The 24,746-nt window shown below is 33.8% G+C and overlaps 1 protein-coding gene across 9 annotated transcripts in view; it reads left to right on the top strand.

Annotated features, from left to right (window-relative positions):
• The window catches only part of TANC2 (tetratricopeptide repeat, ankyrin repeat and coiled-coil containing 2), a 304,320-nt gene that overhangs the window by 174,367 nt on the left and 105,207 nt on the right, over positions 1 to 24,746 (top strand). For all 9 annotated transcript variants that reach the window (XM_032457147.1, XM_032457146.1, XM_032457143.1 and 6 more), the window contains 2 exons: positions 2,221 to 2,407; positions 13,444 to 13,707. In XM_032457147.1, the coding sequence (XP_032313038.1) occupies positions 2,221 to 2,407; positions 13,444 to 13,707 (451 nt within the window). The remainder of the gene's footprint in view (positions 1 to 2,220; positions 2,408 to 13,443; positions 13,708 to 24,746) is intronic.

The raw sequence follows: 24,746 nt of genomic DNA, 5'->3' as shown, positions 1-24,746 counted from the left end.
GTCAGTGGTTTCCAGGGTATTAGGATGTACCTTATAAATTCCATCATTAGGTTCTTATCTTGTATATTTGTAGAACCTTTAAGAGATCCAGACTGGAGAGAAAAAAAAAGAGAGACATCCAGACTAGGAATTTTGGATCCTTCTGGAGAACACTGAAAACAATGGGAAAACCACTGAAAGGTTTTAGGAATGGAGCGGCTTACTTAGATGTCTATTTTAGCCTACAGTGTGGAGAGTAGATAATGTTGTCTTTCTGTGCCTAGAAGAGATTTCTATGGCTCGTTAACTAGCCTCCTGAAATAAATATAAGGGCTGCCTTTTAATTCACGAGCCATGAACAGTTTTCTGCTTTCTGAATGGCTTGATCTTTAAGCTTTGCCTTTACATTTAAAGCTTTTAAGGTATGCATTCTGTGATATATGCTTTATTTTACAGAAAATAACGTGTAGTAAAAATAGTGTCATTTGAGCTTAACCTCCACAATGACTACATTATGCATATAATAACAGTTTCCTTTCTCAAAGAACAGACTGAGAATCTTGTCTAAAAACAGAAATGAGTTTACTATTAAAGTAGTAGATTCATACCAAAATGAAACTTTTTCAGTGTGGGATTACAATAGATATATCTAGTGTAAAAGACTCTAATACAGTTCGAGTACAGTCCCACATATTTTTTAAACTGAGAATGAGGAGGTTAAAAATTGCCATGCCAAATTCTAGCTAGGCGGGATTCAAATTCAGTAAGACTGGAGTGGGGTTCAGTATCTGTCAGTTTTGTAGGGAAAATTGTGTTTAACATTCCACAGGTAATTCTGCTGCATGCCCAGTTGAAAAATCATTGCTCTGGTAGACCTACATCATTTTATAAAAATAGAGGTGATTGCAAAGAAATTGAAACTTCTCCCTCCTGTGGAGAAAAATCATATAGAAGAAAAATGGCATAGATTTGAGGGCTTATTGTGTTATTAAGAAAAATCAGTTTCTAATATTATTCATATAATTGAAAAGATTTACTTGATTGCAGGGTTCTGAGAATATCACTTGTGCTTGGTTGAGTTGAATGTATCTTTTATGATCTGGTTATAGCATTTAAATTAAAATCAAAACCTGGATTCAACATAGATGTTTAAATACAAGGAATTGCATCTGAAAATCATTTTGGGATGAGTCAAACAGCCTTAATATTCTCATATCCAGTGATCAACACATTTTCCAGTCAAGTTATAAAATGTAAATGTTAAATTTTAGCAGAGAGAATATGAATACAGACTCTATATATAAAGAAGTTGAAGTGTTTTTTTTTAATTTAACATTTAAAGATGTCAAATTTATCATCAGTTCTCCTTCAGTTAAGGTAATTAGTACTCCTAAAGTTAAAGTAATTTTGCCACCGATCAGTTACCATTTTGAGAAGGATAAAATTTCTTTAGTGTTTGAAATACATATACTTTTATTCATTATTTCATTAATTCATTTGGGTAGAAGGAGCTAAAGTAAAGTGAGTTGTCATTAAATTAAGTAAACCAGAATATATTACATCAGTTTTTTTGGTGATTATTCATTCTTTTTCATCAAAAATGTAAAAAGGCAGTAACTTCAGGTATAAGAATCATTCAGAATACAGAGATCTCAGTCTAATCGGTTTCTACAGAGAAATTATTTAGTTTTGTATTAAATTAATATTGTTTGATCTATTTTATTTGATAAACTTTTAGAGTAAGGCATTTTTCCTGCATTCATTATCTCCGAGCAGCCACATATGTATCAAAAAACCCTACTTATTTGCATTAAGAACTTTACTTTTATTTCCTCCTAGGCTGCAGAGATTTTTTTTCCTACCCGAAGAAAATTATTAACGACACAAAGTTCCAAGCCTTCAGAAAAGTTTTATTGATTGAAAATAGCAAGGACAACTTGTGCTTAACAAAAAAAATTCCTCTGTTAGTTCATGGCAATGATAAAGACTACTTGTCACTGGAAATTTCCTAGGCAGAAAAACTGGCCACAGTCTCTGCTCCTGTTAAATTTAATCAGGTTTCACCTGAATTATAGAACACAGAATTCTTTATCCTGGAAAGCAAAAACAAATAGAACCTAATAGATGTAAAAGCTGTGCATGTAGATTTTCTTCTTTTTGTCATCAAAGCGTATGTTTTACCATAAGATATATTTTACTGTAACAGCTGATCAGTTTATCTTATTTATTCCAATTTTTCAGACCTCAGCAATCACCCAACGGATAAGTCCCTGTTCCACCTTGACTAGCAGCACTGCCTCTCCGCCAGCCAGTAGTCCTTGCTCCACCCTCCTGCCAGTCAGTACAAATGCAACTGCCAAGGACTGCAGCTATGGGGCTGTCACGAGTCCAACCTCCACCCTTGAAAGCAGAGATAGTGGTATCATTGGTGAGCTGGTTTTTATATTAATCATTTTATGTCTATTTTTCTTTTTAAAATAATTATACAAGCTTAAGATTTTCAAAAATTCTGCTTTTGAGTTGTTGAGATGTGTGTATAAAATGTGTCCTTTACTTTTTAATGATGCTGGAGAGAGATAAAGGGTAAACAAAATGAGAGGTATCCCCCCCTGCTTAACCAGTCCTTTAAATATATTATCTGATAAAAGAAGGGGTAAATAGCAAAATTTTCTCCTTCCTGGAAATTCACATACATCATCTATCTACCAACAGAAGTGGTTCAGAAAAAGTTCATTCCTCACTGAACTGGTAGTTTCTTGGTGGTTCTAAGTTCTTCACATACTTACTGCCTATTGTATACTTGTCAAGGGGAGTCAATCAAATGGAAATGAGCAAAGTTTTGGGAAATGAAGAATCCGAAGGAAAGAAATGCGAAGAGAAGAAAGCAAGACTGAGCACAGAACCTTAGGGCATACTCAGATTGAACAGGGAGTGAGAGGTGGGAGCATGAGCCAGTGGATACCAAAACGGAGTACTCAGACAAATAGAAAAACTGGGGCAGTATAATGCTGCCAGTGCCAAAGATAAAAGTTTCCAGGAAGGGGTAAAGAGAAGCTGGTCAACAAATGACAAAAGCTGAAGAGGCCAGGAAAATGGGAATGAGGAAGGAATAAAGAAAAGAAAATATTTTTTCCTCATTTGGTTTCCTTCTGAAGGCTATCAAATCAAAATATGTATTTGTTTAGATTTATGGCAGATGTTAATGCCATGTCAACTGAGCATATCTCTACTACTTAAATCAATATATATCAACTTGTGAATTTATTCATTTTAAATAAATACTGAGTCAATAAAAAGAATATTTTTACAGCAAAGTTATGGGATATGAAATCAATGCACAAAAACCAGTTGCATTTCTATACCCTTACAATGAATAATCCAAAAAGAAAATTAAGGAAACAATTCCATTACAATAGCATCAAAAAGAATGAAATACTTAGGAATAAATTTAACCAAGGAGGCAAAAGTCTTGTACACTAAACACTACAAAACATGGCTGAAGAAATTTTAAAAGACTTAAATAATTGGAAATATATCCTGTGTTCATGGATTGGAAGACTTAATATTGTTAAAATGATAATATTTCTCAAAGCAATCTACAGAATCATTGAAATCCCTATCATAACTCCAACAAAGTTCTTTGCTGAAATAGAAACACCCATTCTAAAATTCATGTGGAATCTAGGAACCCAAATAGCCAAAACAATCTTAAAAAAGGAGAACAAAGAGAATTCACATTTCCTAATTTCAAAACTTATTACAAAGCTCCTTAAAGGCAGGATTCATGTCTAATAATTTTATATACTGTCAGTATCTAGCATAATAATTTCTAATTTGTGATTTCTTTGTATGAGAAATCTTTATGAAGATTTTACCATTAAATGGCTAAATATTTTAACTAAGTTAAGTACATAGAGGGAAAAAAGATGATGAAAAATAGCCTCTTTTCCTAACCTTTGAAAGTTTGTAGAAGATTGGAATTATCTGTTTCTTGACTATTTAGTAGGACCTGCCATTGAAGTATTCAGGATCTGACGTTTTCTTCATGCAAATTTTTTAAACTACTACTTCAATGTATTTAATACTATAGGAATTTTAAAATGTTCTATTTCTTCTTGAACTGTTTTCCTTATTTCCTTCAGTTATGGTTTTTATCTTTTTCAAGTTTATTGGCATAAAGTTATCCAAACTGTCCTCTTGTAATGACATTCCTACCTACCCAGAAACACAAGCCAGAAAGCCGAGAGGAGTCCTGGCCACCTTCCTTCCCCCTGTATTTCTCACCCCTGTATTTTATTTCCATCTTTCCTAGCATTGCGTTGATAGTCCTCAATATCTTAGATTAATACAGATCTAACTGTTCTCTCTGCTTTTTTTTTTTAACATTTTTTATTGAGTTATAATCATTTTATAATATTGTGTCAAGTTCCAGTGTAGAGCACAATTTTTCAGTTATACATGAACATGTATATATTCATTGTCACATTTTTTTCTCTGTCTGCTTTTCATCTTGTCCTTTCTGAGTCTGTTTTTCATACAGCCACCAAAGTGAATTAACTGAAAAACAATTACTTCTCTGTTTCTATTATCTATAAAATGAAGTGAACTACCTGAAAATCAGGTCTGATCAAATCACTCCCTTGGCTCCCATTTACCTAGAAGATGAAGCCCAGACTGTCCTGATTTGGCCACAGCCAGTTTCTCCAGCCTTTAATCCCACTCCTGCTAGCCTTGTCCATATTACTCTAGCAAACTTAGATTTTATTGTCACCTTACACATTCCAGTTTTTTCATCTCTTTGCTTTTGCTCATATTGATCATTCTGCCTATAATTTCCTCTTATGTTTGACAAATTCCTATGTATTTTTAAAAATTCAGCCAAAGTAGTTTGTTACCACCACTATCATCACCTCTTATCAATTATCCATTCTAACTTCTATCCAATACATATTATTACTTCATTTTCCCAGTATTACCTGTGCATATCTGTATCATTGCATTTAGCATATGGTTTTGTAATTACTTTTGGAGCCCACGTTCCACCATTAGACTGTTAATTTCTTATTAGCAGAAACTGTGCCTTGTTCATCTCTAACTGTAGCACCTAGTCCAGTGACTGGCATGTGGTAGCATAATCGGTGCTCAGTAAATGTTTATAAAAGGAAGGAAAGCTTAAAGGTGAGAAGGGTAGGGGATGAAGGATTGCCCTGGAACTTTCAGGTACTCTTTTGGGAGTGTTTAGAGTGACTATTGGGTACAAGATGAAACTTTATTAAATTTTTGATGAATAGTAGAGATTAGAATTCTTCTTTGGCTAATTTTATTCTCAAGTTCTCTTTATGATTAATTTTGGCAAAATGACTTTTATATTCCCTCGCCAAGCCTCCTCCTGGGTTCTTCTGTCGGTATTATTAGCGTGTGTATAACTTCATGTCGTCCATATTGCCATACGTTGAAAAACAGCTTTAGAAATACGTTCATCCAGGCAGAAGGGATGGTGCTGACAGATGGGACATAATCCATTTACAAGTAGTTACCTTTCAAAGTGGAAGCATAACATGTTAGTGAATGTTCAGAATAAAAGTTCATAATGTTCAGAAAATTAAAAATGGGATCCTGCTTTGATTTATTATTTAGCAGATAGTATTCCTCTCTTTTTTTTTCTGATAAATTTCCAAAATTGTGTTCCGTTGTACCTTTGTGGATAATAGAGCTAATTTCAAGAATAATGAATTTCCATTCTTTAAAGTGTGTAAATACTGAAACAGATTTGCTTGCAAAATTATGAGAGAAGAAAGAGAATAATATCTGCTCATAAAATTACTTTGCAGAGCAGCTATCAATTTATATATGAGCAGCTTATCTTGAGAAATGATTTGTTTCCCTTTAGTTTTCTTAAATGCAGTTTGAGTTGGAAGAGAATTGTATATGGAATAAGTAATAGTAGGCAAAGCTATTGTTATTACTTTGGCAGTGTAAAGACGTCCTACCTTAACTGTTAAATATGCTTTAACTATTTTTCCCTCCTAGAAACACCCACTTTTCCAAGTTAAGATCCCTTATGTTATTTGAAACAAAAATTTCCAAGATGATCTAGTGCTTATTAGTGCTCCATATTTAAATCTTGCCCCATCAGCAAAAAGCACAAAAGTTATTCAGTGAATTACTTTAATTATCTGCTTGTAATTCCTTTATGTATCAGGCAGTTCAGTGTGATCCCTTTTAATGCATTACATTTTGTAATTTTAGCGATCCACATGCCAGCCAATATCACTCTTATAGCATGTCCGAATATACAGAATTCTAGTTGTGAGAATCAGAATACTAGAAATGCAGACTTTCTGAATTTTTAAGTATTCTAAGTGTAAAAAGTTCCTCTCTAGAGTTCTAAAAGGTTGTAAATAACTATGACTTCTTTGTGGTCTCGACCCACCCCATATATGATTTAATTTCTGCTACAGAAAGCGTTCTCTGTTCTAATCATAGCTTCCCTCTCCTCAAACTCACCTTTCTTAAATATGTGGTGAAATATCACTGACACAAATGTCAGGTATTTACAAGGTACTTTTATGTTGGTGACTCTTTTTATTTTATTGGCATAACTTTAATGGTATAATCGTCTTATGTTCGTGCTTAGTTAGATACCAGTAGCTACATATACTCTTTCAGCTGTACATAGAGCTTCAAACAAAAATCTTAATAACCATAACCTCTATGAGATATGCATCATTTTTCTATCTATTCTTTTTTCGTATTAAGTTTTAATAATGGTCTATTTTAGTGTGGTCTTATATAGCAAAATGATTTTAAACATGGATCCATTTTGTTTCCCCCTTTTGTTTATCTGAAGATCATAGTTCCTTCCAGAGGGTGTAATTCTTGAATTTCCTCTTTTAATCAAATCTCGGAATGTTTTTTTCTTTGGGTCCTAATTTATTGCTAAATTTGGTCTTAGATCCTATAGCCTTATATCACTTAACAACTACAGGTATGGAATATCTATGGCTGTGCCCATTGCTCAGTGATGATGTTTTCCTAATGTTTCATGCTAATAATTAAAAAGCAAAATCAGAAACTCCTTGTCAAAACCCCTTGTTCCTTTAGCAACATATATTTCAATAGGATGTTATGTGTTCTTTGACTCAAATTGTCACGTTTAAAAAGTCACCTCCCAAGTCATAAACTGAACATTAGATAATTTGAGGGTCCTTTTGTATTTTCTCCAACCTGTTTTCAGAAATGTGCAGGTTTATCTTCACTACTAAGTTTTTCCAGTTACTATGCTAGTGACCGTGTCATCCTTCCCACCTCTCTAATTACTTAGCATTAAGTAAATGTTTGCTAGCTATAGGGTTATATTTATATTGCATGGCATCTTTGTTAAAGACGTGTGGACACTTCCCATTAAAATGATCAAGGAGACCAAACAGAGCATTTTTCTTGTGTAATTGACCTAGCTAATACAGTAATAATAATAATAACCATTGATTGATTACAAACTATGGGCCAGGTACTTACTTAATCCTTATAATGATCTTCTAAGAAAATAGTTGCAGAGATTTCACAAGATCAGAAAATTGAAAGGATGCATAAGACTCCACAAAGAATGCTTACAAAAAGCTTTTAGTAAAGATACAGTACAGCATGTGAGCACGGAGGGCCCAAGACACTCTCAGGTGCAGGTCTCTGGGTTCTTTCTTAATCAAATAGGATGTGCTCTGTCCCCAGAGTATAAATCACCAAGATTTGGGTAAGGAATCTTGGTTTCAGGAGAGCTCCCCCAAAAGTTTAAAGTGAAGATTTTTATGGCCCTCTGGTCACATAGCCACAGCAGGCTGTCTTAAGTACTCCAGGTGTAAGCTGTCAATAAACACCTAGTCCTGGTTCTACCAGGGGAGTTTCAAACTTTAAACAGTAAATTATAAATCATTAGTTATCCCAGTTGACCTTATCTTGGCTAAGAGTCAGTAGCAGACTTCCAGGCATCCCCAGAGATAAGCATAGGGTGGCTGGCCCAGTCTAGCTGTAAATTAACTCTGCCTTACATAATAGTGTAATAATCTTTCTTAGACTTAGAAAACTGAGATTTAAAAATAATTGGTCCCAGATCACATAGATATAAAGAGGCAAAGCGGATTCAAGTTCAGGTCTGTATGACTTCAAAACCCATGGTCCTAATTATTACAAAGCAGTGCATAGTTTGAAAATAATTTTATCTCAGATGACCTAAGACTATTATTCAGCATTAAAAATTTATCTTTATCAACCAAAGTATAGTGAATCAAGATAAAAATTATTACTATCAGTTTTTAAATATTATAGAAGGCAAGCAAATGTGCTTGTACTCACATACATTTACAACAGGTGCCTTTTATGGTATGTAAATTATACCTCAGTAAAACTGTTTTTAAATATATGGAGTTAATTTTATTCACAATAAGCCTATCTATAAGCCTGTAATTCCTCCTTCCTCTTTTCTGTTATCTCTTCCTGGCCTATATGGCAATATAAACAGAAATGCCATGTAAGCAGTTCTTTATACTGAGTTAGCAATTTTTTTTTTTACATCAGGGAAGGAAAATGGAAAAAGTCTCAGAAAAATCTCTTTAGTTACTTACAACTCAGTATTTTCCCACTAGTCTTGGGAATGACTAGGTCTAGCAAAGTAAAATAGAGGTAGAGTAGGTCTAGTGGAAAACAAATATGTATATTTTTCAATGATGGGCCATGCCTTCCTCCTCAACTCCATTCATAGAAACTTTGCACATATGGGTGCTTAATTCATGTAGGCCAGCTTACCTGACATGTAGTTTGCATGGGCTTTATTTAGACTTTTGAAACTTTTAGTAACTACATGAGTCAAAATATCATTGCAGTCTCTGATGCATCATACACCTTGATGACTTTAAATTATATGGTAAGATCTCACCATAGAGGAATGGTTGAGTAAGATAGGAGCCATCCATAAAATTGAATAATATGCAGATATTAGCATGCTGTTATTAAAAATAGCTTTTCATTTTGTCATTCTTCATTTTTTCTGTGTATGATCTGCTTTGTGACAGAAGTGTCCTTCTACTGGAGTTAAGAACCTTCTGGGTTTAGGACTGGTCTTGTTTACCACTGTATTCTGACACTAATTGCTCAATAAAAATTTATTGGATAGATTAGGTGAATGGAATTAACTAAAAGTCACCATGTTCTGAAAAGCATCCATGGGAAAAAAGGCACAAAATTCCTAAATGGGAATGGTTACCCAGAGAATTTTTCTTCTGGCATATTATGTGAATTGTATGTTTTCACTCTTTCTGTGAATTAAGCATCCAATAAAATTAATTTGTTCATTCTTTCAACAAATGTTTGTTGAACATATACTGTGTGCTGGGGACTAGGCACATTTCTCTCTAGTGAAAATGGGCAAGGAATACCTTTGGGTTTCATTATTGAAAAATAAATGAACTTTTTGATATCAAGTTTGGTTTGTGCAGATTGTAGAATTGTAGTATAAAATGACATCAGTACTATTCTCACATTGGAAAACTGGGATCTTCTTTGTCTTTGCTTTTAAATATCATGGCCATGGATGCCCTTCCATATTATAAATTTACTGTTTAAATAATAAAATAGAGTATATAATAAATAAATAAATAATAAAATAGGGCCACTGAATAATTCTATCTTAGTGAATTAATGAATTAATTCAAAATTTCTCAAACCTTTTTCACTGCCAATGAAGACGTTCATAATTTTTGTTGATAGATCCCTTATTTATAAAAAAAATTTCAGCACTACTCTATTCATTATTTAGTAGTTTATTTCTCATTTTTAGTTTATCAAACATATATATCTGCCATGAGGTAACTAGTGTTGTCACCCTTGATATAATTCCAGCTAAGTTTATAAACGCTTGATGTTTTAGTAAACTAGTCACCAGTAAACACATTATTATTTATAAGTCATTTGAAATATTGAAAACAGTGAAACCCATTACTACCTTCTCAGACCTTTAAAAGTGTAATGTTTGGAATCTACTGAATGTGCTGAGGGTTTATCTGGAGAAAAGGAATATATTTCTGAGATATATAGCAGGGTAAGACCACACAGGTACAAGTAACTAGCCAATGCTGATTTGGGGCCTAAGGGTATAAACTGCTTGTATACACCACACACACACACACACACACACACACACACACACAAAAAGGCAAAGAGTTAAATAACAGACATTTTACATGCTCTGGGAAACAAGAGTTTGCATTCTCTGGCTTTCAGTGTACTGACCCTAACAGCTGTGTGAACTCCAAGCTTCTAAGAATTACAAAGCCAGATAAATCACCACATCTTTATACCAGATGAAATTATACTTCAGTCAGATTTTACTGGAAGGAAAATGTTTAAATACAATTTCAAGTAATGAGACATTTTCCAGAAATTAGGATAAGGAGCATCCATCTATTTAAAAAGAACACACACTAATACATACACATAAAATATATACACCTGTATACTATCATTGAACACATTTAGAAATTATAAAATATGCTCTATAATCCATAAAAATTCATTGGGAACATATGAAATGAATTTTTAATTAAAATGAGTAGCTTTGACCACATACAAGAATAATGGGAGGGCAGGGTATAGCTCAAGTGGTAGATCGCAGGCTTAGCATGCACGAGGCCCTGGGTTCGATCCCCAGTACCGCCTCTAAAAATAAATAAATAAATAAACCTAATCCCCCCCCCCAACAAAAGAATGATGATTTGGTGTGACCAAAATAGATTTCATAACAAAGAATGATGACCTGTAGAGGAAGGTCATTTCTTAATGATATATGGATCATTTAATCAAGAGGAAATAACAATCCTGAATATTTATGCACCTGATAACAGAGCTTCATAATGGGAATAATCCACGCACATAGTCAATGATTTCAGCACTCATCTCTCAGTAGTTCATAGAACAAGTAGGAAATCAGTTAACATATAGAAGACCTGAACAATTATATCAACCAGCTTGACCTAATTGTTATTTATAGGTTAGTCCACCAAAGACCAGAGATTCTTTTTAGGTGCACATAGAAGGTTCACAAAGACAGAGCACATTCTTGGCCATAAAACAAGTCTCAGTGAATTTAAGTGGGCTCAAACCATACACAAACTGTATGGTTTGAGTATTCTCTGACTGCAGTATGATTAAAGTGGAAACTAATAATAGAAAAATACCAGGAAATTTCAGAAAAACTTGGAAATTAAGTAGCAACATTTCTAAATGACCCTTAGGTCAAAAAAATCACAGTGGAAATTAGAAAATGTTTTAAATTGAATGATAGTGAAAACAAAACATCAAAATTGGTGGGATGCAGCTAAAGATGTGCCTAAAAGGAAATTTATAGTATTAGATGCTTATTTTAGAAAAAAGAAAGTTATTAAATCAGTGAACTAAATTACCACTTAAACTGGAAAAAGAAGAAATTCAAAACAAAGTAAATAGAAAGTAGGAAGTAATAAAGAACAGAAATCAGTGAAATAGGAAATGAGAGAAAAATCAATGAAACTGAAAGCTGGTCCTTTAAGAAAATCAGTAGGATTGATAAACCTATAGCCACATTAATCAGAACAAAAAGAAAATACAAATTTCCAAAGTCAGAAGTGAGAGAGGGACATCACTGGAGACCTCACAGACATTAAAAGGATGATAAAGGAATGCCATGAACAACTTTATGCCAATAAATTTGACATTTTAAGTGGAGGACAGATTCCTTGAAATAAACTACTAAAAGCTCATTCAGGGAACTTGTAACAAGTTCATGTTGTATAGCACAGTGAACTATATTCAATATCTGTAGTAACTTATGGTGAAAAAGAATATATGTATGTTCATGTGTGACTGAAGCATTTTGCTGCACACCAGAAATTGACACAACATTGTAAACTGACTATACTTTAATAAAAACATATATACACACAAAAAAAGCTTATTCAAGGAGAGAGAACTTGAATAGCTTTAAAGCTATTAAATATAAATTGAATTTGTTGTTTAAAACTTTCCCACAAGGAAAACTCCTAGATCAGATGCCTTGACAGTTAATTCTGCCAGACATTTAAGGGAAACATAATACCATTTCCTCACAAACTGCTCCAGTACGCTGAAGTGAAAGGAACCCTTTATGAGGGCAACATTACCCAAAGACCAAACAAAAGACATGACATGAAACATAAAGTACAGACCAGTGTCTCTCATGAACAAACTGAATCCAGCAATATGTAAGAAGGATAACAGGCACAATATATAAAAAGAATAGTTCATGACTGAGTAGGGGTGGAGAGCACTGGCATCTTTGAGAAGCCGAGTGATGACTGCCCCCTCAGGTGGAGTTGACAGGGAGATGTTGCCGCAGAACTGGGCTCCCTAATATTGGTGAGGACACGAAGACCCATTGGGAGCACTTAATTCTCAGATGCAAGGAGGACATGTTAAAGAGCATCAAGGCTGGAAGGCAACCAGGGTGTCTTCCTGTGTAATTCATCTTCTTCCCTTGTTACTACAAGGTCCAGAACACCATTTAAACTTCCAAAGAGAAAAACCTCACAAAAAAGGATCATGGAAATTACCTCATGAACTTGGGTCTCCCCTTTTAACAATAGGTACATTTAAAATGTAAGAAGAGAATATGAACTAACGTAAAAACTCTGCTGAGATGACATCTTTTGTTCTTGTTTTTTAATTATTGCTGAGATTTTTATAATCTAGATTTTGATTTTTTAAAAATTCTTCTATTTATAGGAGCGATGAAAATTTTCCTGTTTATAATTAGTGGTAAGACAAGATAAAATTCTAGAAGCCCTTTCAGTTTTTGTTTGATTTCATTAAGGGACTTAACATACATGCTTAGTTTACTGGAGTAGGACTAGAGCTACAGAGGAGAGGGCAGCTATACGATAAGGCTGCTTATTGTTTCCTTATTTGGACAGATTCTTTCTCCTGTATTAGCTTCTACCCAGGGACTGTTTATTTTTTCTAATTCTTTGTTACATATAAAGGGCCAGGAAATAACTTAAATGAGAAAAAAATATAAGATAAAAAGACTGTAAAGACCTTTTTGAGACCTCTGGGGCTCTCCAGCAATCCATGAAAAGTGTATAAATCCCCTTTTGATGAAATCCTGAAGTTTTTAGCACTGATAGGCCCTAGTTGTAGGTCCTTTAGCACTGATGTGTTAGTTTGTTTAGTTCATTTAAATAGAATTGTTAAAGTAAATATATGACAGAGAAAATATGTGAGAGAGTTATATTTTGGTTTCAATTATTTAAACTTCATGGTGGAGACAAAATGATCATTAGTAAATTTTTAAAAATAACATTATTAATATTCCTGTTATCTAGTCATGAATTTAGATTGTAGTGAACAGATTAATCTCTTAAGCTTGGTTTTCTTTTTTAATTCATTACTCTTTTTTTTCAGCTACATTGACAAGCTATTCTGAAAACATGGAACGTACAAAATACGTTGGGGAAAGCAGTAAGGAATTAGGATCTGGAGGAAACCTAAAACCTTGGCAGTCTCAAAAATCCAGCATGGATTCCTGTTTATATCGCGTAGATGAAAACATGACGGCTTCCACTTATAGTCTGAATAAGATCCCAGAGAGGAATTTGGAAACAGTTTTATCGCAATCAGTACAGTCTATTCCTCTGTATCTTATGCCACGGCCAAATTCAGTAGCAGGTAAGTTTTTTGGGTTTTTTTTGATCACCATTTCATTGGCATATATATTGAAATGAAGATAAATTCTGCTCTCACAGTATTTATGTTTTCTATTCATCTTCTTTGACTAAGCTATTCTTTTGTGTTTGGGTAATATACATGTGCGTATCTTTTTGAACCTTGGAAAGGCTCGTGTTCCCTAAGTGTTCAGTTCTGCTTCCAAAATTTATAAAAACACACATAAAATCAGGAACAGAACCTATAAAGTATATGGTCAAACTGTTAAAAGTCATTTCTCACATCAGAATTCTTCGAAAAGATTTCAGTTCGAGATTTTAGTTTTTAAAAACTTCAGTTTTAAAAAACATTATTAAATTGATACATATTTCAGTAGAATTTGTGTTATCAGAAATCGTTATTCATAGTTTGAGAGAGTGACAGGCAGGTAAGAGTTCAACTTCCCCATTCCAAGAGCTCAATATTTTCATAATACCCTGGTATCTTATAGTAGATTTACCAGGTACCTACACTGCTGAAGAGTAACTGAAACTCTCAGTCATAAGGGAATGATACAGAAGGTTTGACGGTTGAAATATGGAGCCATTGTTCTTTAGCAGCTGTTCAGAATTAATGTCAGGGGATATTTTTTATACAGCCAAGTTACTGTTTAATAATTGAGACCAGGACTTTTGTAGAACAGTTGGGTATTCTGACACTTTCAGAATGCATCATCATCTGGACTTTGTCTGTGCTACAAAATCAAAGTTGTATTTGTTTTTCTTACTTGCCTAATGAGTGCCTGGATAGGTTTATCTCACTGACACAAGATTACAGAATACTTGTAGTCAAGAGCTCCTATTTTCCAAATATAATTATTTATGTTATGTATGTTATGCAGATGATAGTGTGATGTTTCTTGCCTTTCCTGTTTCCCTTTTGCACCTTTTCTAAACTGTTACTCTTTGTTCCACCCTCTGGGAGACCATCAGCTTCTGTCGTCAGATGTGATTATTGGGGAGAAAAGCTCAACTGGAAGATCAGTAATTGTAGAAAACTTTAATATTAATTTTTCAAGATTATTTAATTTTATGTAAGGATAGAAAATTTTCTCTCCTAGCTTCTTTTAAATATGTTTAAATATGTTGATCCCCAGCCATGATGTCATATTAGAATCTGGAATATGATAACTTATGAGAAATTGCTAGGCAAATTCAGTCTATCCAGAAGAGAAGCATTTAATCCTTGCTTACATAAAAATGGGAAATATAGCCACCAACTTGAATGATACATCCCAGCTTACTTCTTAACTAAGCTGCAGTGATTTCTAAGAGAATTCTGACTCTGTTATTTGAGAAGGGCACTGAGCACTTAGTAGGAAACAAAGGTATAAGCTTCTATTACTCTCTTTTTAGTTCCCTGAAGAGATTATAAAATACTTTGCCCTTCTTGAGCATAAATGTAGAGATGCATAATTTTGCTCTATGCAAATAGTAACTTTAGATTTTACAAAAAGTCGTCCAGGACTAATTAGCCAGATACAATACATCCCTCACTGTCTCTAAAGTTTTCTATAACTATTGTTTTCCAGAAATTGTCATGAGGCAGCTGTCAGAACATCAGTGTTACCACTGAAGGTCTTCTTCAGTATCTGTCTAAGTAATAGATACTGAAGAAATTTACTGTATAGAAATTTGGAAACCAGGTTTCTATACCAAGTAAAAATATAATTTGAAATATGTTTTTTAAAAACCTTTACAAAGCAAGCAACATTTTATCAGGTGAAGAGTACATTCTTCCATTACATGGATTGTAAGATTTTAGTTCATTTAGAATTTTATCTTGTAAATGCTGATATGCTAGTTACTTAATAAAATATTTTAAATTGTGGTCAACTTTTAGGGAATTATTGTTCAATTTGTGATTTTTTTCAGGCTTCTAAACTACCTCTCATGGCATACTCTTTGCAAACTCCCATTTAGTAACTTTACTGCCTGTGGGCATCAACATACCGTGTCTAGAGGTGTATTTCAGTAAGTTTTTGCATATCCATTTGAGCAGTGACTGATGCAAATAATAACATAAGAATTTTATGGAGACTTATAGGAAGGAGTTCTTATGGACTTCCATTGTTGTTTCTATAATGTACTCAGCTACAATGTGATAAATGCTATAATACAGTAATTTCTAAAGTACCCTAGGAACACAGAAGAGGAAGCACCTAAATACAGAAAGAGAAAGTCGAGTAGAGGAGAATAGAAGACATCACAGAGAAGGACAAATATGAATTCATAGGAAGGACTAAGATAACAAAGAGGAAGGAGGCACCAGGAAGTCAAAGAACTTGGCATATAATTGGTATTTATGCATGGCTAGAACCTGGGGTACCTGGAAGGAATGGTAGAAAATGACGTTGAAAGGGATACCAAGGACCTTATGTACTGATAAGTGTTGGGTTTACTTTGTTGATGGTGAGGAATTTAAGCAGGAGCCGTATTATCAAATTTGCAGTTCAAAGGAATGACTGTATGTATCCATCCTTATAGGACAGACTGAAGGATAGCCTGGAGTTAGAGAAAATAGTTAGAAGCTTCTGGTATTGTCCTGGACTACAGTGAGTGAATTACCAGGCTGTATCAATAGATTTGAGAGAGTACTTGGAAGGCTTTCTTCTTTTTTACCTTAAATAATAACATTTATTAGATTTTTTTTTAATACAGAGAGATACAAAGAAGAAAGCAAAACCAAAAAAGTGAGCCATAATCTCCTTGCCCAGTGATCCCTGCTGATATATTCTGGAAATTAAAGATTCATATAAGAAATTAAAGATTTATATATATTATGTAACATATAAAATAAAAATTCAAATTTGAACAAAAAAATACAAAGTGAAAAGGAAAAGACACTCTCCCCTCTCTGCTTAGTGAAAGTTTAATATTACAATTCTTAATATACATACATTATCATATAGTAAATGTAATATACATTATATATTTACATATGATTATAATATATGTAAGAGACACGTGAGGTCAAAAAATCAATAGGATTTATACACAAGAAATGAAAGCATATGTTCTTACATAGATGTACACAAAGGATCATAGCAGCTTTATTTGTAATGGCTACAAATTGTCAGTATCCCAAATGTCCATCAACAGGTAAATGGGTAAATTAAACAGATCCTTATAGTAAACACCACCCAGCAATAAAAAGAACAGGCTATTGATATTGCAACAACATGTATGAATCTCAAAATAGCTATGCTGAAAGAAGCCAGATTAAAAAAGAGTACATACAGTATGATCCCATTTATATAAGATCCTGGAAAATGCAAACTAATCTGTAGGCACAGAGTGCCTCTTGCAATGCAACCATCTACATGTGCAGATATCACCAGCCCTCTTTGTATTGCTCTGTAGAATTTGGAGCTCAGATAACTGGCACAAATGTTGATTCTCTGGCGACTGTTATTCCTCTGATAAACAGTCTTTCATCTCTGACCTAGATTTCACATGTCTTCTTCCAGCATCCAGACTTGTTAGCTTAGAAGTAGGATAAAATATCAGATCCTTCACAGTTCTTGACAATGAAATACCCATGCCCACAAAATTACGAGTGGCAATACCAAGTGCTAGTAAGGATGGGATGCAATTGTAACTGTCATACTTTGCTAATGAGAGTATATTAATATACTGGTACTTCCACTTTATAAAGCTGCTTGGCAGTATCTGTTTAAGGTGTATAAAGCTATATATGCATGTTACCTAAAACCTAGCAGTTCCACTCCTACATAGAATGGCCTTCAAAAATAAGTCCTTATATTCACCTAAAGACAAATATAAGAATGTTCATGTCAGTTTTATTCATAATACCCAAAAGCTAAAAACAATCCAGATGTCCATCAGCAGACTAGATGAATTGTATACAACAATGAAGAAGAATGTACTACTGCTATAGGCGACATCATAGAGTGCATACTATATGGAGCATGTATATTTATATAGAGTTGAGAAAAACAGACAAAACTGTGGCTCTTCTGTGGTGAAGAACTAAATCAGTGGTTACCCTTTGTTAAGAAAATCAATTAAGGAAGACTTCTATATCTTGATCTGAATGGTGGTTGCATGGGCATATACATACATAAATTTTATTAAGCTAAACACTTAAGATTTATGTACTTTATGTAAATCATATCTCCACTTAAAAATGTATAAAGTATACATATAGATTCTTGTCTTCACAGGGGTTTTGCCTTGTCTTTGGTTTAGAAATAGCAGTCCCAGGTGACACAACTAGATCTTTGAAGAAATACCTATTTTTAAACTGTTGATTAAAAATAACCTAGTAACTTCAACAAATGGATAATTTACTTAAAGTGTGCCACTTACTGAGAGCATAAACCTAGAATCAGTACCCAAATTGACCAGAAATTATTCTAATTGCCACCTTAGTTTAGTAGTAGCCTAGGTAAAGTTCTGAAGCAGCAGTCTCTCTGTGAATTTTCTTTATCCTTTTTTTTAAACAAGTGTATTCAGCTATATTTTACATATCATAAAATGTACCCATTTCAAGTTAGTCACCCAATTCAGTAATTTTTAGTATATTTACCAAGTTACACAACCAAATCAGTTTTCATCATCCCAATAAAATCTCTCATGTCTGTCGAATGTCAATTTCATCCCCAGCCCCAGCCCTGGGCAACCACTTACCTACTTACTATCTCTGTAGGTTTACTTTTTCTAGGCATCTCATGTAAATGGAATCATACAATATGTGGGTCTCTTGTATCTGGCTTCTTTCACTTAGCATAATGTTTTTGAGGTTCATCTATGACATAGCATATATCAAAAGTTTGTTCCTTTTTATTGCAAAATGTATTCCATTGTATATCTGTACCTCATTTTATCTGTCAATTCACCAGTTGGTGGACACTTAGATTTTTTCCCATTTTTTAGCTATTGTGACTGCTGCTGCTATGAACATTCTTGTGCACGTCTTTGGACATATATTTCCTTTTTTTTTTTATCTTGAATAGATACCTAGGATTGGAATTGCTGGATCATAGGATAAATTTGTGTTTAGCTTTTTAAGAAACTGCCGAACTGTTTTCCAAAGTAGCTGCACCACCCACAGTGACTGGGGATTCCTGATTCTCCACCTCCTCTCTACCATTTGTTGTCTTACCTCTTATCATGGTTATTCTAGCAGATGTGAAATGCTGTCTTGTGGTTTTAATTTGCGTTTTCCTCATGACTAATGATGTTGAGCTTATTAACTATTTATCTTCTTTGATGAAATATCTATTCAAATCTTTTGTGCATTTTTTATGGGTTGTTTGTCTTCCTGTTATTGAGTTGTAAGAATTTGTTGTATATGCTAACTGTATAATGTGTGTAAATATTTGATAAGACCACAACCTTTGGTAGTTTAAGCGATTAGTTATCTAAATCAGTTTTTAAAATAAATTGTATTAGTTCAGGAGGGTCCTCTCCTCATTTGAGTTCTCGATACACATATTTTCCTTTACTTTCTAGTGTATACATAAAAGTGGGTCCCCAAACTGGAAGAAAATCAAATATTCAGATCTTCTTGATAAATAGGAATAATTGAGGATTTCAAATATGAGCTGAGCTTGAAAAAAGGGAAAAAAATAAGTATGTTTTTACTTACTGAATTGTTCTAAGCATATGAACAGTGTCTGGCAGCGAGGTGCAAGGAAGTTGGTGATGAATGCCAATAATAAAAGGCTTTGTTTAAATCCAACTTTTAAGTTTCCCTTCTTTTTTAAACTTTATCTCAGTATGAATAATAGAATTATTATTTTAGAGACCAAATAATGTTAACTGATAATATGAAAATACAATTTACATCAGTTTGGAAAAAATCTGGTGGATTAGTTGTATAAATGGTCCTTGCTGTGTTAGAGACTTCTGCCCACTTAGGGGAAGGAAGTATCCTCTTTAGCCTGAACTCGTTGGTATCTGTAAGGGGCACCATCTGTCAGGACCGGGAAATTGTGAAGGAACTATGTAAAGTCCTTGAGGCTGCTGCAGGATTGCGCTCTACAGAATAAAACTGTTTATGTTATTCCGTAAGATCCTTGATTTTTAAAAGAATAGAAAGGACGTGTGGCTTTATAACACTTTCATTTGCAGGGAATGGAGTCAGCACATATGAAAATATTTATGGTGATTTATTATTTTTAAATATTTTCTGAGCTTTTAACTCACTGCAACATAAATGGAAGAAATATATGTAATGAAATTTTTAAACAGTCATATACTTCTTATTAACTACTCAAATAGAAGTCTAATTAATATATAAATATATTGATCGATTAGATTTAGCTGCATACCTTTAGAAACATAGACTCTTAAACAAGTGAAGTCTATTGTTAATGTATCAATTAAAAGCTCCATATACCACATATGAAGATAGTACTATTTACTGAAAACATAAAAATTTCTGAATGATGAATTACTTGAATGATGAAGTCATTAAAGGTGAGTTTTGGCAATCTAGCATTAAGATTTGGGGTTTTCCTGGAGCAGCTCAGTTGTCTTTTATTGTTTTCAAAATGTAAATCACGGTTGCATATGAAATTTTAAGCATGTTGTGTTGGAAAGAAGTAGAGAACCCTTGTGGACTTGTGGTTGCATGGCAGAAATTACCAGAGTAGGCTATCTGTGGTTATCCTTGATGTCTTAAAATGATATTGGCAGTGAATTGGAGGGATATGGGAAACAGGAAATGTTCACTTGCAGCAGCTGTCCTCAGTACTTTGTGTGAAAATGAAGAATCTATCAGGGAAAAGTACTAACAGAATTCAGTTAAAATATAATTCTCACCATCTACTTGTTAATGTTTGGAGCTGCACATTTTCCTGAGAAAAGGATCTTAAGAATCAGGTAAATGCAAAATGGGAATCCTGGGGGATTTAAATGAATCCAATCAGAAACTGTAATAAAGATTTTATACCTCCCCCCCCCCAAAAAAAAACCATCAGAAATGGATTTTTTAGCAGTCAGAAAGTTGGTTTTATGAATCTTGGGTGTAAAGGACAGCAGAATGGCTGCTTGCCCAGGCTGTAGCAAACATAAAGTGTCATTTCAGGCTTGGGTCAGTCAGAATGGCAATTGTGCTACTAAAATTTGTTTGCATGAGTGGCAACTGATATAAGAAGAAACAATTTATACTGGTTTCAAACTCTGTAATATAGAGTTGCCTCTGGAATGTTTTGTACCAAATGTTGTCTGCTGGATTTTTTTCTGCCCACTTGTGTATTAAATTCAAAAAGTATGTCAGTTAAATGTTCTATAAATGAATCAGCTGTTCCAAGCTGATGAAATCTCTGAAAAATATATGCTCCCTTTTTCCACTTCCCTCTCCCTTCTCTAAGATAAGACTTTTTAATGGCATAGATTTTATGGGCTTACTTTTAAAAAGCATTTTCTTTTTATATAAAATTTTTTACTGTTGATTTGTTTTTATTTCTTCAATTCACTTCAGCTTACCTAGTTATGTCTTATACTTGTATCTGAAAAGTATTCATTACATATTATGATATTAATTTAACTTGACAGAATTATCTCAAAAAAATTGCCAGGACAGTTTCACAGTAAGAGTAGCACTGTAGGGTGGGAATATGTGTATCCCTATAGGCCCATCACTGGTATTTGTATGGGATGGTGATGTACAAGGCATTGTTGCTGTAGCCATCCCCTTCATCCTTAGCTTTCAAATAACCCAGTGGGATAAAACCTAATTCTTTGTTCATTGACTGTTTAAATACAGCCAAAACACAATGTGTATGTTAAATACAATAATTCAGTCATTAGACAAGCATTTATTGAGCATGTACTATAGTATGCCAGGCGCTCTTCAAAGCACTTGAGAATCATCAATAAACAAAACAAAGATTCTCACTCTCATGGAACTTACATTCTCACCAGGGAAAGTAAAATAAACATAGTATGTAAATAATTTATATAGTACGATAGAAAGTGTTATGTGTTATAGAAAAAAGTAAAAGAGGGATCAGCAGTACCTGAAGGAAGATTATATGAATATCATTGGAGCCAAGCATGATACCATTATGATGTCTGTTAAGCATTAAGCAGAGCAATGAGGAAGGTGAGAACAGAGCTAGACAGATTTCTAAATGTAAGTTTAGGGCTAGCCTGAATTTAGTTCTATGTTGAGCATTATATGCTGGGCACTCTGACTTACTCTGAAAAAACAGGGTTATCAAAGATGAATCGGACATTGCCTTCTTGCCCTCAAGAACCTACTATGTACTCTAGTAAGGGAGGACAGGCATGTTAAACAATTACCCGAATAATGCAAGTTCTAATTAGCCGTATGTGTATCAGGATGGTGAAAGGGAGAAGCAATTAATTTTGACTAGGGGATCTGTCAGGGAAACAGAAAAAGTGTCGCCAGAGCAAATTTTGACAATGATTAAGATGCTTGGCAAAGTGTGACAAAAACTTTTTCTCAGAAAGTGTCCTGCAAATGGAAGAGTCAAAGACTCAATGGGAGAGTGCAGCTGTGTACAGCTAGTGAAACAAAGGCCACGGCTAACAGAATTTCAGGTCTCTTGTCTGATCTTTCCAGTATATGTCTCATATGCCTTTGAATAATATATTTGAAGGAACAAGAAATTTGGAAATGATGAAGCAGAAAGAAACTGAAAATAAGACTAAGGAAAATAATTTATTTTTTTAATGATTTAATAAGGAAAAAGGCAAAAAAATTATTTTGGATTATTTAATGAAATAGTGATAGATCCAGAGAGCAACAAAAAAAGGTATGAATTGCTAAAATAAGAAAAAGAATGAATGTTTTAATAGACTTAGGTAAAACTAACCATAACTCAGTTGCAGTCCAGATTTAAGCAATAGTTCCCCATTAGCTGGTTTCAGATCAAAGCCCTGGATCAGGGCTTTAGAGCTATTGTGCTTAATATTGAGTATCTCTGCTTTCCCTTAGTTTAGTTTGCCTACATGTGTTTGGATTTGTAAAGGAATGAACTGTTATTCAGTTCAGTGATTGCAATATTTGTCTTTTTCTTTTAATGTCGTCTGTCTGAAATTGAGCAATGTGCTCATTCCAAAATGCATTTTTACTACATTTCTTGGTTTTGTGAAATAAAAGAATAAAACAACTGATGTTCATTTTCTTAGAAATTACTATGATAAAGCTTAGTTTAGTAAAACTTAAGTTCACAACTAAACATTTATATTTTACAAAAGGTACCAATAGCTTTTCATTGAATATAAGAAGTTAAACACGTGAAACAAAGGCTGTGGCTAAAAGTACTCTCTAGATGATTTTTTTAATGCAAAGAAATTAAAATGGATTATGTAACTGTTACTTAATTTAAATCTGTACTCCAAGCATAGATCTCTTTTAGTTTAATCTTTAAAAGATTCATAGAAGGATATAATATATTTTAAAAAACTTTTTTAACACAGCTTTCTGCTCCACTTCATATTGTATATTTCTATATCATTCTGCCTAGTATGAATGAAATACATATTTTCTTTTTAGTAAAACATATCAAATCATTTTAATGTGTTAGCATATAGAATAATTTTAGTAAAAGAACTCTGCTAAAACTTTGCTTTAAAATTATATAATGTACCATTAATACTGCCATAATGATAACCAGAAACTTCTGTCACTCAGCCAGCTGCCACAGTTTCACTTGAATTTTGTTCTAATATAAATAAAAAATTCTCATTGTCATTGATCTTTTCATATTACTCTTAAGCTTAAAAAGTACCTTATAAGTATTTTTCTTATTAAAAAAAAACAAATTTGGGGCTTTTGTTTGTTCTTTTCTTTTGTTTCTTACTGTGGAAAATATTTGAAGTACAGAGATTGACATGCAAGACACTTTACTTTGCACTGACAAGGACTTTACCGCCCAAGTTTGATCACTGCTCTTTGAAGCCATAAAAAAAAAAGAGGGAAAGTGGCAAAGATGAATAAAGGATGAAAATTAAGCCTTTTAAGAAAGAATTAAATCTGTTTGGATAAAAGGGGAGGAGGGTACAATGCAAATAGAACTCACTGTATTGAGAGTCTAGATAGCTGGTTTCCAGGCCTGGCTCTCCAGCGAATGAGTGAGTCACTGTAGATAAGTGACTTCACTGTCTCCTTATCTGTATATGAGGGGGTCTACTAGATTGGGGTCAGCTAGTATTTTAGGCTTTTAGGGCCATATGGCCTCTGTCAAAACTACTCAACTCTGTGGAAAATGAGTATTTAAACAAACAGGCAGTATGTTCCAATAAAATTTTATTTACAAAAATAGGCAGGAGACCACGTTTCATACACAGACCATAGTTTGCTGATCTCTAGAGTTGATGGCCTTTAAAACTCCTTTTACATCTTTCTGTGATACTGCTTTATTATCAACATCACATGTATGAAAAGGATTGCTGTTCAGTTATTTTCTGTGCTATCTCAGTCAAGGGCTAGTCAGGAGACAGAAACCACATAGAAAAAATTTTAACAGAAAATATGATCGTATAAAGAATTGTTAACTAGGTTCTAAAGAAGTGAAAAGGTAAAAAGAGAACCCAGAGATATCATGGACTTAGCAACTACAGGCAGCAGCTACCACCTCTGAGCCTGTGGGACAAGAAGAGGTTGGGATGATTAAACCATAGAAGCCTGGAGGAAAGGCCCCACAAAACCAAACTCACATCTCTGTGAAGGGGCCCTGCTCAGCTGATGCTCACATATCTGAGCACCAAGGAGAACTGTGTAGGGATGGGACCCCTGGGTAGGGAAGGGATACACATACACATATGGATAAAGAACCAAACAAAAGAAAACAGACTTTGGTTAAAGCAGAAGGGACTATATTAAACATAAGAAAGAACTAACTCACAGAAGCAGATTAGAATACTTATGGAGATAATGTCATTGTCCGCAGTGTTTTTAAATAAGAGATTAGATAGTTTTCTATTCTGATTAGTTTCCATCTCAGAATGCAGAAATCAAGATTATTGTATATTCTTCTGATACTGTCTTCCTCCCTCTGGTGT

This window comes from Camelus ferus, chromosome 16, assembly GCF_009834535.1.
Source record: "Camelus ferus isolate YT-003-E chromosome 16, BCGSAC_Cfer_1.0, whole genome shotgun sequence".
In the NCBI taxonomy this organism is placed as follows: domain Eukaryota; kingdom Metazoa; phylum Chordata; class Mammalia; order Artiodactyla; family Camelidae; genus Camelus; species Camelus ferus.
Note: the sequence above shows the minus strand (reverse complement) of the source record. Positions and strands in the feature narration are given on the sequence as shown.